Raw genomic sequence first — 17,723 nt, 5'->3', positions numbered from 1 at the left:
CCCCCCCCCCCCCCCCCCCCCCAGTCAGGGTCAGGTTCAGGTTTTTAGGATATCCCTGTTTCAGTACAGGTTGCTCAATCAGAGACTTGGTGAGTCTCTGATTGAGCCACCTGTGCTGAAGCAGGGACTGATTGGGCCACCTGTGCTGACGCAGGGACTGATTGAGCCACCTGTGCTGAAGCAAGGACTGATTGAGCCACCTGTGCTGAAGCAAGGACTGATTGAGCCACCTGTGCTGAAGCTGGGATATCCTAAAACCCTGACCTGTTGGGTGGGGTTGAGGGCTGGAGTTGAGCCCCTTGCACTAGAACACAAGGTTCTTAAATAAATAGGTAGTCAATACTTTAAATAGCCTCTCAGTGGGGGCATATAGACCAACACCTATATTTACTAAGCCGTGCATACGACACGTTCCAGCATCAGAAGACACTGTATGGCCCATTTGTTTGTAAGTATGGGATTACCTGTAATGCTGCAGCCTGTATTTATGGTGTGGGTAATAGCGAGCCCAGTCCTGGGATCTCTACCTGCTCCAGAGAGCCAAGACTGGAAACTCAACCCCTCACCCTGCAATAACATCTCTGTCCTTGTCCTTCTTCAGCACTCATGCAGGCTGTCTGCTATAGGCTGTCTGCTATAGGCTGAAGGGGGAATCCCAGAGGGGGATACATATACAGTACATATCACTTATCAGCAATATCTCAAGTCGTTGACCGAGCCACTGATTGAGCAGCCTGTGCTGAAGGACTGCTCTATAAATTATTATATTACTAAAGTCTGCTTGAGATATATATATATATATATATATAGTAGACAGAGCCAGTCAGCACACTGATACAAAGCATAAGGCAGATGCTTGACCCATAGAGATAAACAGCACAGCCCTGAGGAAGGTCTCCCTGTGGGACCGAAACGTTGGCATTCGTGTAACAGTGTGTTTTGAATACATCACTTTTGGATTACTCCTTGCTGTATGCTGTCTCCTTTATTAGTTCACGGACTGGTAACTATGCTATATATGTCCTATGACATAAATTGTTAGTCCAATAAAAAAGGTATCACCTAATACTGAAGAACTCATTTATTCTGCACTATCGCAACTGGACTAACACGGCTATTTTCTGCTTTATATATATATATATATATATATATATATATATATATATATATATATATATATATATATATATATATATATATATATATATATATATATATATATGGAATTCTAAAAGTTGCATTCTAATGGTTGCATTAGGCCAGCATCTGACTCCTCTGATTTTACCAATAGGAAGCATCAAGTGATTATTTCGGAAGCCTGCACCTCTGATACCCTATAGTTAGTGACCATCATGGCAGACACATTGAAACATCTGTGTCACACCAAATATGCCTTCCAATATGCCCCAATATGCTCCCCCAATATGCCTTCACTGCCTCTGTCCTCCAAGCCAGCATGAGGATGAACCACTTCAGACCCCCTGGAGTCCCTCAGCCCCCCGCCTCCCTCCTGCAAGTCTGATTGAGATGTGTGCCATGCTGCTCTTTTCCTTTCCTCAAAGAATTTGGGATATGATACACCTGTCACCCCAAAGGCGTCGGCAGAAGGGTGCTGCTATTTGGTAATGTTACCTCTGACACTCACCAACTCTTTCGTCCCCCGTACCCAATGTCCCGTTACCCAGCCTATAGATTGTAAGCTCCTTGATGCAGGGCCCCTCCTGACACACTGCAGGCCTATCGTACCTCTTCCAACACCATTTTAATCTTGTCTGTAAATGTTACTTTTGCCCATAATCATATCTCTGACCGTCCATCTGTAAACTGAATGTGTATAACCTTTGTTCATTGAATGCAAACATTTACTATTGTAACTGACTTGTCTTGTCTGTCGCTTATGTAACAAAATAATTGTCTTTAATTGTAGTTCTCAAACTGACTGTAAAGTATTGTTATGCCCCCTTAAGAGGCCTGCATTTACTTAAAATATAAAGGATTTCTGTCCTAGCCCCCATTGATGTTCCCTTCCTCCCTCCCCAGTTTATTGACCTATATCATTCTTGTTTAAAACTGTGATTCCAAATATGTATTATGTAAAGCTCTGTTTTAATAAGCTGCTGTTAATATAATGTAATAATTAAAAGCTTCTCCTACCCCCTTTTTCCCTTCTGTATCCCAAATACCCCAATACAAATTTTGTTTAAAAAAAAAATATATATATATAAATGATGATGACGCTGAACTATCAATGACATTCTCTTCAGTAGCGCTGCTCACCCACCTACTGTACTTAACCCCTTGTTTTTAACCAAACCAGCCAGCAACACATTTCTTTCCAATGGTGGTCATCTGTCCGACAAAGGATTCCATTGGTAGAGAAAGAGGCGACTGTCGCTTTAACCAGCGGGCCAGTTTCAATGGCAACAAAGCGTTTATCAAATGATAAATCAGCCCCTGAGATTTCTTCCTGAACTGCCACAGTTCAAATCCCTATTAAACTCATCAATAACCTCCTACCTCCGCAGTAAATCTAATTGCACGTCATTCTTTGTCTCCTCATTATAAAAGTACATCAGAATTCACCAGCACGGAGGAAAATCAAGCCCCTGCTTTATTGCAGTTTCCCTGACGGAGGCCTAAGTTATTAATAATCAATTGATTCTTTCTTGAAAGCGAAGCATTTATCATGGTGACTGTGAGGAGCTAACTGGCACCGGGGGGGGGGGGGGGGAAATAATACTTTTAACATATCATAAAATGTTATCGCGGGCCTACGGATAAAATGATATATATGTTAGTATTTTCCATTGCCTCTGCAGGCTTGATTTGTTGTAGACCATTGAACGGGCACAGTTAATTAATCTAAGGCAGGGATATGACAGCAGCGTCAAACAATCTTTGGCCCAAGGAGAGAGATGAACATAATGTCTATTGACCGTTTACTTCAGATTATGTTATCTTGTGCAAACTGAGTTTTTTTCATAGAGCTGCACAACGCAGAGCAGCTCTCTAAACACAGCCAATGCTGGCTGGAGATTTCAAAAGTCAACAAATTAGCTCCCTGGCCTGTGAGAAATGAGTTTGTCCACGATGCCCTCTGCAGCCACATATTGGAGAGATGGTTCCACTCACGTGATAGAGAAGATATGAAAGACAATTGTGTCAAAGCCAGATGCCCGGAATCAGCTACGATTTCATGTAAACACAAATACTAGACAGCACTCGTGCTGGATAAGCGAATCTAATACGGAGGTGCACAAGGGAACAGGGGGGAGCCTAATTTCTCCCAGTAAACATACACACAAAACAAATGTTCCCGGCACTCAAAGTGATACGGCATAGGCAAATGGATCAGCCAAAAGGATTTAATGGTATATATGTAAAAGAACAAATACACAAATACATAAGGCTGTGTAACATCAAAAGCGTCACATCATAAGTGTACATCAAAAGTGTCTACAAGAGTTAATTTTGGAGTTGAAATTGGAGGTGAAGATTAGAGGAAGATCTGGACTCTGCATTACAACGTTGCCACTGTGAGACATTAACTTTTAACATCTGTGATTTATTTGTACACTTTAATCCTCCAGTACCTGGGAACTCTCTCCTCCTGCATCCCACTATGCCCTCCCTACTGCATCTCACTATGCCCTCCCTATTTCTTTTTCTGTTTACTGTTTCCTCACTCCTTTGTGAGCATTTCTGTTCTCAACAACATCTCCACTCCCCACTACACCATTATTTATACACCTCTCTCCCAACAACTTCTTTACCCCTCAATAAAAAACACCCACACAAATCCTCTATTCACACCCTCTATCTACTCCTTCCTGCTGCTGGGGATCTTCCCTAAGCCTGAAGCCAGGCATACACACCTGATCTCACTCATGCCTCCCTGCCACCTCTTCCCCTGTAAATGGTGTTAACCTTTTTCATTTAACACTGACCTTCCTTAAATTTTACCCCACAAATCAAGCATCCCAATAGCCTGCCCTCATGGCTAATGTCCCACACTCAGTCACTCCTACCACCCATTGTGACCAAGCACTGCCATCTACAGCACTTACTCCTTCACCTGCTGTCTCTGTAAGTTTCCCATTAAACCTCTTAGATTGTAAGCTCTTCGGGGCAGGGATTTCCTTTCCTATTGTCTGATTTTGCTGCACTTATATAATTCCCTGTACTGTATTCTTTGTGAAGTTCTGAGTACACTTTTGGCGCTATATAAATAAAGACATACAATACAATACAATACACAATACAAGCTGAATGATGACTGCTGATGTCTATAAGCAAAAAGATGCATAGTAAAAGATAATGAGATCTGAAAAAACTAAAACAGGGAGAGACACAGGGAAGGGGGGGAAGGATGGGAAAGGGGGGGGGGGTGAGGATGGAAAGTTTTAGTTTTTTCAGATCTCATTATCTTTTTGCTTATAGACATCAACAAGTGTTATACATCTATAACACGTATGGTTTTTAACTGCCCATGAAATGTCTCTAAATATAACGTGTAACCTCTCTCCCAGGGGTGGGCAACTCCAGTCCTCAAGGGCCACCAACAGGTCAGTCAATGACTGAGCCACTTGTGCTGAAGCAGAGATATCATGGAAACCTGACCTGTTGGTGGCTTTTGAGTACTGGAGTTGGCCGCCCCTGCTCTGTTCACTAACAGGGGGGGAAGGGGGGTTGGGGGGGAGGGGGCTCTACACAGAAATTGTACATTAACATGGACTTGTTCCCCATGAGCGGTTGATGCCACCTTAGTTCATTTAACATTGGCAAAATAAAATTGCCAGCCTACCTTCTGGGAATCTCAGTTGTATAAACAGCGCCTACTGCAGCCCTAGAACCTTTTGTATATAAAAAGCAGAATAAAGGAATTCAGCGGGCAGTGAATGAGTTCTGGCACGTTTGCCTTGTTATGTGTTTAACCATGGAGATTTCAACTAAAAGCTGTCAGACGCGGCAGCGTGTAAACATCCACAAATCCGCCCAGTGTCAGCGTCTGCTGCCAAAACTGTGCAACCTTTCAACAACTTCTCCGCGGCTTCTCGTGATCATGGACTGGCGTACGTTCAGTCGGCGCCGGCCTTTCCAATTGTGGGTGGGTGTGACTCAACCGGTTCACTAAAGCAGGAGTGCTCAACTCCAGTTCTCAAGCTCCCCTCTTCCCCCCCCCCTGCACCCTCCCACCCCCAACAGGTCAGGTTTTTAGGATATCCCTGCTTCAGCACAGGTGGCTCAATCCCTGAGCCTCTGATTGAGTCATCTGTGCTGAAGCTGGGATATCCTGAAGAACTGACCTGTTAAGGGGGGGGGGGGCTTGAGGATTGAAGTTGAGCACCCCTGCGCTAAGGAAAATGACCAGGCGGATGTTTCCTGGGAGGCGAGCCCAGTGCGTTAGGAATCCTGAGCACACAATGCAGGCTTCACTGAAGCAGCCACTTCGTCTTGTGGAGGCCGGTCCAGAGAAGACCAAATGTGTCATCTCCTGATAAAGGATCCGTGTGGAAGAAAAGCCATGCATTCCATTACCGTATTAAATGAAGACACTTGTCCTTTTTGCCCATCTCGTTCATTACTTAGTCGCTGTTTCATCTTGTAAACATCACCGGGCCGTGCATCAAGCTCCCTGCGGGTGTTTGCATGAAGTTTAGAATACGTGTTATCCTTTAGGTGTTTCCGAGGGACCCGCAAGGTGTTTCACTTAATCTCACTGCGGGACTTTCCCGTGGCAATGCTGTGAGATCCTAGTAATGATGCTATTTGCAGGCGCTTCCTACTGCTCGGTACCGGTGTCAGCGAGAGCCACCGCGGTTACTTTGTCACCACGGATTCTACCAGAGTAATCAGTTACAATTAGAACTTTAATGATAATGGTTTGGGGATTGTAAACAGAACTCAATCTGCTACATGCACGGGTACTTAATCTGCTACATGCATGGGTACTTAATCTGTTACATGCATGGGTACTTAATCTGCTACATGCACGGGTAATTAATCTGCTAAATGCATGGGTACTTAATCTGCTACATGCATGGGTACTTAATCTGCTACATGCATGGGTACTTAATCTGCTACATGCATGGGTACTTGATCTGCTACATGCATGAGTACTTAATCTGCTACATGCACGGGTACTTAATCTGCTACATGCATGGGTACTTAATCTGCTACATGCATGGGTACTTAATCTGTTACATGCATGGGTACTTCATTAATCTGCTACATGCATGGGTACTTAATCTGCTACATGCATGGGTACTTAATCTGCTACATGCATGGGTACTTAATCTGCTACATGCATGGGTACTTAATCTGCTACATGCATGGGTACTTAATCTGCTACATGCATGGGTAATTAATCTGCTACATGCATGGGTACTTAATCTGCTACATGCATGGGTACTTCATTAATCTGCTACACGCATGGGTACTTAATCTGCTACATGCATGGGTACTTAATCTGCTACATGCATGGGTACTTAATCTGCTACATGCATGGGTACTTCATTAATCTGCTACATGCATGGGTACTTCATTAATCTGCTACATGCATGGGTACTTCATTAATCTGCTACATGCATGGGTACTTCATTAATCTGCTACATGCATGGGTACTTCATTAATCTGCTACATGCATGGGTTCTTAATCGGCGACATGATTGGGTACTTAATCTGCTACATGCATGGGTACTTAATCTGCTACATGCATGGGTATTTAATTAATTTGCTGCATGTATGAGTACTTTATTAATCTGCTACATACATGGGTACTTGATTCATTTGCTGCATACATGGGAATTTAAGTAATTTGCTACATGCATGGGTACTTAATCTGCTACATGCATGAGTTTTTAATTAATCTGCTGCATGCATTGGTACTTAATTATCTACTAGATGCATGGGTGCTTGATTAATCTGCTGCCAACATGGGTATTTAAGTAATATATTACATGCATGAGTACTTAATTAATATGGTGCATGCATGGGTACTTAATTAATCTGCTACATGTATGGCATGGGTATTGAATTAATCTAGTATATGCATGGTATTCAATTAATCTGCTGCATGCATGGGTATTGAATTAATCTGCATGCATGGGTACTTAATTAATCTGCTGCATGCATGGGTATTGAATTAATCTGCATGCATGGGTGATTGGAACACCTCACTCACAGAAAAGCTTTTATACAGCAGAAAGTTAGTATTCCATGGGTTCTCTCTGAGTATCCTTGTTAAATGTGACTTCTGCTAGTTCACATACTGCATACTGTACGTCCTAACCCCACGCATTATTAAGTACTTGTCTTAAACTGGGGGAAATGAATGAGCCAGCACAGTCTTAAATTAATACAGAACAATGTGATATGTTACATGAAAGAAAATGCCCACCGCTACTGATATAACCCAGACCAAGATATGCTGGCAATGTGGCAATGCCAGGAAATATGATCAGTTTGTTAGGAGATTGAATAACATTTCAAGTAAATATTACCACAAGCAAATTACATATCAGGCAAAAAGCACGATGGGCCATATTGACTAAGCAGTGCTATATTCCTTCATACACCTTCGTGCGCTGGAACACCCCTTACGGCCCAGTTCAGCGAGTAGGCAGCAAGGGTATTATGGAATAGCACTACTTAGTACACATGGGCCTGTATATTTTCCTACTGCATTTCGTCAAATTCTATTTTTTCTCGACTTTACAAATAACGAACAATTCAATGACTCAAATGTTATATGAAATGGGGGCGGGATGAGCTGCTTTCCTGCAGCACCAGCCTATTAAAACTGAACAACGACAGATAGCGACAGACCTAATAAGTGAAGCATTCTCAAAGCTGAGAACCTTACAGAAAGCAAACACACAAAAAACCTTACAGAAAGGTATCTTTTTTTTTTTGCCATACAAACTAGTCTTACTCTGGTTCCATGGTCTGTTGTGATGTAACCAGCCTCGCACTGATGAGACCTAAACGGTCAAAACATCTGTCTGTGAGTAGGGCTACTGGCTCTGCACTTCTTTAACCCAGGCTGTGCTGAAAAGCGGCAGGCATAAGCTTATAGGGGCCCATGTTAAAATGAATTTGGAGCAAAAGGTGACAGTGTGTGCTCATTTGCATGTCATTACCCAGAATCCCTGGCTGCAGTCGAAGCATGGTAGGCTAAGAGATAATGGGGAAAGGCAGGGCTGCAGACATCTGAGACATGTGAATGTGCTCACAAGAGATATTTTTATTTGCTATATGCCGTACGGTGGATGGGTTTTGTCACCTTTTACTTTACCCACCATCATTTATTTAATTTGTGGTTGTGATGCTATCAAAGACATAGATGCCCTGGCCTAGGTCATCAAGGAAAGTCTTCTGCTTGTCCGAAGTTATATGAGTTATGAGCTTTCCATGAGTCAGTGAGTCCACTGTGGCCTAGATTAACCCCCCCTCCCCCCCAAAGGGTTAAATAGTCCCTAGCTCTAAAGCTTGAACTGGCCATGGAAAATTAGGCCTCTTCTGCTCCCCTCTGAGCCAGTGCAGAACAAAAAAATGCAGCTGGTTTAACTCGGGCACACGTTTACCATACAATAACAGCCCAGGAAAAGGTATTTAATCTGACGTATTCATTTTAAAATGATGGTTATTAGCTGGGCTTAATCTCACGAGCAGTTAAGAAGCTTTGGAAGGTGATGCAATTAATTTTTAAGCTTATACTACACATTAGTACACGCGAGGCCATCACAAGGCAGCGATATAAAATTTAATGTACTTGGCAATTTGCAGACTGCCTCTCTTCATATTCCAAGTGTATGCCCAGGCGGACGAAAGAATAACGGAGACAAAAAGCATCCGCTATTTCAGACACCAGCAGGAACCCAAGACAGACCAAAAAAAAAAGACTTATGAGGGTTTTAGGATGGAGGATTTGCCAGGTTCCGCATGCAGCAGTATACATGGTCAACGAACAAACTGTGTTATGTATATTCACGCTGGGTGACGTATAGATAAGTAGAAAGGAGGATTAGTATAATGTCAATATCTCATGAGAGAATATTCCACGCATCATTTCAGGTTTTTTATTGTCCCTCTTCGCCAGATACGGTGACATAATAGTCACAATAAAGATCCCAATCTATTATTATTCAGCTTTCCTCCGCCTATATTTGTATACGCTCCAGCGGGCAGCAGGCAGAGGAGAACACGCTCATTTAAAGGGTAGCATATTGTCTGGGATCTACACCCCTTCACTGCCAGAAGGGTGTCCAACTCATTGGGAAGCCACACGGTGACATCTCCGGCAGCCGAACGGTGACATGAAATGACAGCCGGGTGTATGCACCATCCTTGATGCCAATAAACAGGGCGATGTTGGCTAAATCTACTGGGGATATTTCCACCAGGCAAACCTATGCATTTCATTTAATATTACATAAACGACACTTTGCAGGCCTGCACAGCACAGGGATCGCCTGTTCCTCTGTTCATTTACACATTGTTTTATGTCAGTATTTCTTCAGGGCTTCATTTCTGGGTGGTAATAAAAAAAAAAAAAAGGCTGTGAATATAATTCCCTGGCGTTTTTAGATAAACCATTTCCCTTCTTTATTAGATATTGTTTTATTAAAGCGTGTGAGGTCTGGCAGTAAATTCCTATCAAATAGACTATTGTTAGAAATACTGTTATGTCTAGCAATAGAGATTATAGTCTCTATTTGCATATATATATGTATGTATGTATGTATGTGTGTATGTATATATATATATGTATGTGTGTATATATAGAGCACTCCTCTGTGACACTCATATGCTTATATATATGTTGTGGGTTCAATAGGAGCTTGTTAGGTGTCCAGTATATATATATATATATATATATATATATATATATATATATATATATTATATATATATTGTGTGTGCGTGTCTTTTTCAGAAAGAAAATCATACGAACCAACGACACTCTTAAAATAACGAGAACATTTTTATTTTCTCTTAAGAAATCAAATAAACATTTATTTGAAATGGCTGCAAACCATTATTCCGCGATCTCATTTTTTTCTCGCTCCCTTAAAGTGCAATAAAACGCAATCACATGTCTGGAATGCTGCCGCAAAACCCGAGATTCAGTACAAAAAGCCCAAAAGGGCTTGTTAAAACGTTACATCAAAATACATTGACTGTAGAAACACAGAAACTGATTACAGATGAGAAGCCGTTTCCTGTCTGTTGTCAAGCCTCACACCATATTAAATCCTCACCTTGCTCATATTTATGACAGCCTGGTGTGTACAATAAGCATTTTTGAATGCGTTTATTGAACTAGCCAATGCCACCTCCGCTGGGACGTTATTACATGAATCCACTACACATCATGTGAAAAGGTAAAACTCCACGTTACCTCTGAACTGCCCGCCATGCAGAACACATCACTTGCTTGTATACTCAGGGGTCTATATACAGTATCAAGGCAACTGCAGTGCAAGCCTGCAGTATTTTCATTATGTACCCCCTTTGCTTCGACTTTGCCCCATATCCCACCTTATACTTGTCAGTAGGAGGAGTTGGGGGAGTTATATGGTGCACATGTTCTGAGATGTATGACATTCTGCGTCTCTGCCCCAACTTGCACCTTGGGGAGAGTCAGTAGGAGGAGTTAGGGGAGGAGTTACATGGTGCACAGATTATAATGAGATGTATCACATTCTGCGTCTCTGCCCCAGCATGCACCTTGGGGGTGTCAGTAGGAGGAGTTGGGGGGGAGTTACATGGTGCACAGATTATAATGAGATGTATCACATTCTGCGTCTCTGTCCCAGCTTGCACCTTGGGGAGAGTCAGTAGGAGGAGTTGGGGGGAGTTACATGGTGCACAGATTATAATGAGATGTATCACATTCTGCGTCTCTGCCCCAGCTTGCACCTTGGGGAGAATCAGTAGGAGGAGTTGGGGAGAGTTACATGGTGCACAGATTATAATGAGATGTATCACATTCTGTGTCTCTGCCCCAGCTTGCACCTTGGGGAGAGTCAGTAGGAGGAGTTGGGGGAGTTACATAGTGCACAGATTATAATGAGATGTATCACATTCTGCGTCTCTGCCCCAGCATGCACCTTGGGGAGAGTCAGTAGGAGGAGTTAGGGGAGGAGTTACATGGTGCACAGATTATAATGAGATGTATCACATTCTGCGTCTCTTTACCATTTTATTTCCCTTAAATTTGTCCCCCAAAATGCTCCCCATCTGAAGTTGCATAAATCCAAAATGCTGCAGCAGATGTAAGAAATTGTTCTGATACCGCAGACATGCTCTAAAAAAACAGAGCAGTGTATCAAAACGCACTATTCTCTGCGCTGATATACAGACCCCTCATTGGCGGATTTCCCACTCGGCCCGATAGGCGCAGGCCTAGGGCATCAAAATTTGGGGGCGGCAGACTTTGGGGGGCATCATGCACCATCGGCGCTTGCCGATCGCGCACGTGCGGCCGGCAACGTGCCGTCCCATGGCGTCACGTTGCCATGGCAGCCGGATGGCACAGCGCTGGAGGAAGAGGTCAACACCAAGTAAGTGCCTAAGGGCGGCATTTAAAAAATCCGACACTGAGAACGTTCGGTGATTGATCCTCATATAACCCCTTTGGATAACGTAGGAACTGAAGGTAGCCCATCTGAATCGAGATGGGTGAGAGAGCATCTGCTTCTTCCCAAAGTGTCTCAGGAACCAGTATTTCAGGGGAACGCAGAGTGCGGCCGGAGCGATTCTTCCACTGCGTCTAAATTATTGATGGCTGCGAATGATTTCATATTTAATCTTAAGACTCTTAATTACACTGCGGAAGAAACACACAATCCTAACTTGTCTCGCCAGCTCAATTATTTAGTGCTGTCCCATATTTTAACAGAATGTCAAAGAAGACATTAACACAGCCATCCTGGCATTAAATGCCGTGTGTCGCGGAGGGGAATGAATAACAGAAAGGCGCAGAAGTCTGACATGTTTCACAGGCGGTGGTTAATGTGAGATGATATTCTGTATCAGTCACTGAGCTAGCAGGGGAAGGGGAGGTTCGCGCGGGATGCACTGGAGTTAAATGTAACCAAACTCATTCAACTTTCTTTTGACGAAGCCGGTGTTGTGTATCGCTGCAAAGATGTCCCACTTTGGGTTGGGTTGACCGAGCGTCACTTTGTGTCAATGCAACGAGGATTTTTGAGATAGTGTTGCTGCACGTACCTCAGGTGGCCGTTTGGGGAGTGGTTTTCGGAGCAGGGAGGGGAGCAGTTGCCATTGTATAATAAATAGCGCAGGTGGGCCGCAGTTCGGTCAGGCAGGACGCTGGTGTTTGGTTGAAGGAGCGGCTCAGTGAGTAAAGACTCGGACTCCATCACACTGACTGTGAAGCAGCGGAGACGGGTTTAAATTCCAGTCCTCTGTATCTCCCCGCGCCTCCAAATTAGATGGTAAACTCCATAGGGCAGGAGCTCTATATACAGTGCGACGTTAAGGGGGGGAGGGGGAGCACAAGTACCTCCTTATTATGCTGCATGCAGCTCTTCTTCACTTTCTTTTCTACGCTAAAGCGCTAATTGTATTTATTTGATTTTCTGGGGGGGGAGTAGAAGAAAAAAAAAGAAATAGCTGCTATTTCTCAGTGTTAAAAATAACGATCCTACCGCCAACTTTTGAAAAGTATATCATTTCTATAAAAAAAATAAAATCTATATATATATTTCTAAATAAAACAGCGTTGAGTCCTTTCCACTGCTGTTTTAGCAAAAAATAACATCTTTTTGGGGGGTGAGGGGGGGGGTTGGGGGGGCGCAATGAACACTTTCCCTGCCAGATGAGTGTGCAACACATTATGGCACGGGCCCTCTGGCAGTGAAAGGGTTAAAGAGCACCTCCTGCACCCTTATCACTCAGTACTATCTGCCCAGATCAGGGGGGGGGGGGCAACTCCAGTCGTCAAGAGCGACCAACAGGTCAGGTTTTCAGGATACCCCTGCTTCCGCACAGGTGGATCAGCCAGTCCCTACTTCAACGCAGGTAGGGCTCTGCTTCAGCACGGGTGGTCTTCGACTGAGCCACTGATTGAGCCACCTGTGCTGAAGCAGGGATATCCTGAAAACCTGACCTGTTGGTGGCTCTTGAGGACTGGAGTTGGCCACCGCTGCCTTACACAGTACCGATCTGCATTATACGGTGCTGCTATATAAATACACGGTAACAACACCATTGTGGAGCTAGAAATAGTATCCCCGGCGTTGAAGACACAGTTGCCACTTGGCACTCGGCTACAGACCAATTCATTTCACGAGCTAAATTAAAATCCTATTGTGCTCTGCTGTTAATATTTTATGTCCTTGTTTTGCAACAGTTATGACGTGGCATTTTGCCCAAATCCGAGAGAAAAACTTCACAACCGTCTGCGGAGGTTCGGAAATAGCACAACTGAACGAGTCCCTTCCCCTCCTCCTAAACTACCTGGACCAGGTCAACGGGACAAAGGGGGATGCGGGAATTGGGCACAAGTTGCTGTTGGCAAAAGCGGCAGAGGTAATATATACTAAAAGAATAGCAGGTAAGCAGATTTGGGGAATTCCCCTGTCCATTTAATTTTATGAACATGATGTTTTTTTCCCCTTCAATATATTTTGTTGTAGAATAATAATATTGACGTTGGGGTTGATATTCCCACCCTAATCCCAGTTATAGAAACCGGTAGCTTTAAGGGTCAATGTATCGAATTTTCTACATCATGTCAAGTCCCTGTGCAATATGATTTGACGCGGTTTCCCAGCGCTGGAGAAGGGTTTGGCGCCATTCAAACGAACGGGCCTAAAATCTCCTCTCGCACGGGTAACGCAGTTTCCCGTCATTGTAAAACAAAAAGGGAATCGGGCCCTTAGGACGTGTCCATGGAGGGTGCGTGCGGACGCGCGACCATGCACGTGGCTTCACGCACGCCTCTAGCTAGAGCGATTTAGGCCGTGTCCATGCTGCCTGCTCGCGAGTGCGAGACGGAGCGCCAAGATGTTGCGCTTACTTGCAGCAGAGGCGATTCCTGGACTGCAGAGTTGCGCGATAGGGGGCGTGGCGAGGGGCGTGCCAGGAGGCGTGACATCACGTGCGCGGTTCGCCCTCTTGGCTGAACAACGCATGTGGCCCGGCCCATAACATGACAAAGACAAAAATATTTGTCTCGCACGCACGAAGTATGGACGCTCCAATGGATTTATATTGATTTGATCACGCAGCTCGCCATGAGCATGGACGAGGCCTTATGCCCTCTAGGTAGACGCAATGGGGGGGGGGGGGCATGTTGGAGGCATGGCCATGACATCACGCAGCTGGTTCGCCCTCATTGGGCGAATCACTCACGTGACCCAGCCATCGCGCGACAGTCCTCACGCATCGCAAGCGTCGGCGCTCTGCATCCCGCGCGTCGTCATACGCTCTATGGCCTGCCTCTTAGAGGCACGCCATTTTGATCGTGCCGGCGGTGCCGTCACGCTCACCCCACACACGGCCTTATTCAATATGCGGTGAAGCCGCTTTGCTGCGCTGGAGAAGGTGATGTTCCCATTCATTTGACTGCATCTCACTGACGAGAAATTCCACATCAACATATGTGCAGTTTGCACGGCTTGGGCCTCACATCTGCACGCACGCCGGTGAGAGGTTATACGGAGAAATAGTCCCTGGCGACGTGCTGCTCACATGGCCAGGGGAACTGTCTCTGTGTATCTACATTGGAAGCTACAGTGCTTGTTTTTTTTTCAAGCAGTTCTAAAGAACACAAACAAGTTTTTTGTAATCCATTTTCACTAATGGGGTGATGATATCTTCCAACTGCACAATGAAGTAAAAATAAAACAACGAAAGATTTATTTAAAAAAAAAAAATCTTCTTGAAAGTAATTGGAATTTTTTGACTTATATGCGGGGGGGGCTGTTTTTCTCACCACTTTTGCCCCAGTTTTACAGCCAGACGACATAGAAACGTAGAATTTAACGGCAGATAAGGACCATTTGGTTCAACTCGTCTGCCCATTTTTCTATCTGCCCTATTTGATCCCTGGCACTCTTTCATATGTACTGTATAGGATCAACCTCACGTCTAATCAAAGCATTTGTTAATTGCCTGCCATAAATAACGCCCATTGCATAATGGGAACGTCAACAGAATATTTGGGGGTGGAAGGTTTACCCCGTAGAATGCAAACAAGGTTCTGTTGTGGATGCTTTAAAAAAAAAAAAAAATCATCCTCCTGTGTGAATGAACAATATTTGAACAATATTTGGATTGCCTTTGTGTGGTTATCTTTCTGCGTGAGAACAACTGCAGGCGATAATCTTACCTTCGGAAGCCGTGGATTTATCATAGGCTTTGTACAGCATGTCTCTCAGCACCTGGTAATACAAAAAGTAACAGTTAAAAGACAGCAGGGAAGCCACAACATGATCCAAATAGCAATATAACCTACAAAGCTCCGTCTGGAAAAACAATGACATTTTGGGTGGGCTGTGCGTCTCTTTGGATAGCGGACCATGCGGTTCTTTCTTTACTATATATTTCGGAAAGTTGTTTGTCTGTCCGCTATGCATTGGGACACCTCTTAAAAAATGACGGTTCCTGAAATCAAGGAGCAGGGTTTTTGTGTTTGGATACAACTGGACGGCATTTTTAATCAAGGTGTCGGACTGAACCTTTCAAAAACTGCCCTGATTGTAACCAAATTCAGCGGGATTGTAAGTAGCTGGCCTGAATCTGGAAAATCCATGTTTTGCACAGTGGTCAACTTAATGTTGGATGTGGGAGCTGGGACAAAATGCGTATGTTCTTGCGCCTGAGGGGGAAACCAAAAATACAGTTTACCCAATAGCATTAGAATAAAAAGACATACATTGTTTTTAATAACAAACTAAAACATTAAATTAGCCATTGATAAATCTCAGTATTTTGGGGGTTTCTTATATTTCCCCAGCAACGCCGGCTACTTTCAGCTTGTCATCTATCTGTGGTCTCCATATAAGGTTCTGCAACCTCAAACTAGGATTTGAGGTTTAGAAAGCTTAGGTATGAACTATATATATTATAATATGTAAAACACTGCAGCTCTGTACTAATAACATAATACAATGAAACATTCCTTCTGGCTGTCCAACAGGTCCTAGGAGTAAGGTCATTTTGGGAGCCCAAGCACAGATCTATGATGCAATGTTTCTGATCAGTTGGCCTCGTGCGTCTATCAGGAGCCCTTCGACATTTTCTGGGGTCTGTAGGGGTGGGATCTGCCCTTTACCTTACTAAAACATTGAGTGAGAGTGTTTGTTGCTAGGGAGGATGTCATAATAAGAACAACCGCAAGAGACCCTTTCCAGGAAATCTTTCTTAGAAACTTCCTAAGTGTTGTCTGGCTCTTGGCTTTGCAGTTTGAGGCAGTAAAAGGTACAGGCTGCAGATTCGCTTGTGGTGCTCTTGCAAACTTCCCTTCTATCAGCACTGGGCGGGCTGAATACTCTCTAATAATGAAAAGGATCAGAATACCCAGAAGGGCTGCAGAGCACATTCCTGCACCGTCAGTGGTACATCAGAAAGGCAATTTGAGTTTCTTCTTTCCACCCACCTGGTGACTATGTCTCCATCACTATGTGACTTGACAATTACATTGCCAAGATTTGTAGCGCATAAGATGATTATCTGCGTGGCTCTTCGCTGCCAGACTTGGTGTCCTACCTGAAAGCAAAGAAGCGCCCTGACGCCCAAGCTGGATGCACAATGGCTTGCTCACGCCCATTTTCACTCAAAGGTGCTATGCTTTAGCTCGGAATCGGACATGTGGTCGCAGCTGTTGTGTCGCGATCAAGTCTCCGCTGGCGTTTGGCCACAGTGACCCTCCGCCGTGGCCACTCCGCTGCTGGACACTCAGTCGTCGGCAGCTTTGCCAAGTTCATTTAAGGGTTAATTGAGCAGTTAGGGTAGGGGGTTACGGGTAAGGGGTTACGGGTTAGGGGTTAGATTTTTAGAGTAGGGGATTAGAGTAAGGGATTAAGGTTTTTAGGGTAGGGGCTTAGGGTAAGGGGTTACGGGTAAGGGGTTAGATTTTTAGAGTAGGGGATTAGGGTAAGGTTAAGGTAAGGGGTGAATGTTTTTAGTTTAGGGGTAGTACTAGTATTATGGGTTAAATTTAGGGGTTTTCAAGGTAAGGGGTAAGGATAGGGACTTACCTTTGACGGAGAAGCGGTCGGCGGAGAGGTGAGTAGCAGCTCAACGAGACGGAGGTTTTTCGCCACCATTTAAGTGATCGGGAGGGAAGACTAGGCTTAGCACCATTTAGTGAATATGGTCCTTGGTATCTGTGGCTCTCTGTGCACACCCAGCCTGCAACATTTCCCAATGCAGGGAGGCACTGTGCAAGTTGAGTTAATATTACATGTTCAATTTATAGGGTGTTGATCACCAAATAGGGATTATATGACCATTACTTATCACCCGAATGTGCTGTTACTATACAAGTCAGAGATAACCTGATTACTAATACATTTCATTTCATTTGCAATGTCCAGTTTATCATTAATGAATATACAGGTTGCTGAGCAATAGCCATCTCATAGGGATCTGTGCAACATCCTGTGACTCTGTATTGTGGTCGGGATTAATTAAAGCAGCAGTCTAAACAGAAACCTGTTTTACTTCCATCAAGAGATCTCGTCACG

The 17,723-nt window shown here is 44.1% G+C and overlaps 1 protein-coding gene across 1 annotated transcript in view; it reads right to left on the bottom strand.

Moving 5' to 3' along the window:
- Positions 1-17,303, bottom strand: part of LOC142472436 (solute carrier family 53 member 1-like) — a 41,222-nt gene extending 23,919 nt beyond the window's left edge. Inside the window, exons 1-3 of the mRNA XM_075579525.1 lie at positions 17,235-17,303; positions 15,365-15,416; positions 14,459-14,608 (exon numbers count right to left, since the gene is read on the bottom strand). Coding sequence (XP_075435640.1) covers positions 14,459-14,608; positions 15,365-15,416; positions 17,235-17,303 — 271 coding nt within the window. The remainder of the gene's footprint in view (positions 1-14,458; positions 14,609-15,364; positions 15,417-17,234) is intronic.
- Between the last annotated feature and the right edge of the window lie 420 nt (positions 17,304-17,723).

The sequence above is a fragment of the Ascaphus truei genome, chromosome 21 (genome assembly GCF_040206685.1).
Source record: "Ascaphus truei isolate aAscTru1 chromosome 21, aAscTru1.hap1, whole genome shotgun sequence".
In the NCBI taxonomy this organism is placed as follows: Eukaryota; Metazoa; Chordata; class Amphibia; order Anura; family Ascaphidae; genus Ascaphus; species Ascaphus truei.
The sequence above is the reverse complement of the archived record's forward strand: the minus strand, read 5'-3'. Positions and strand labels throughout refer to the sequence as shown.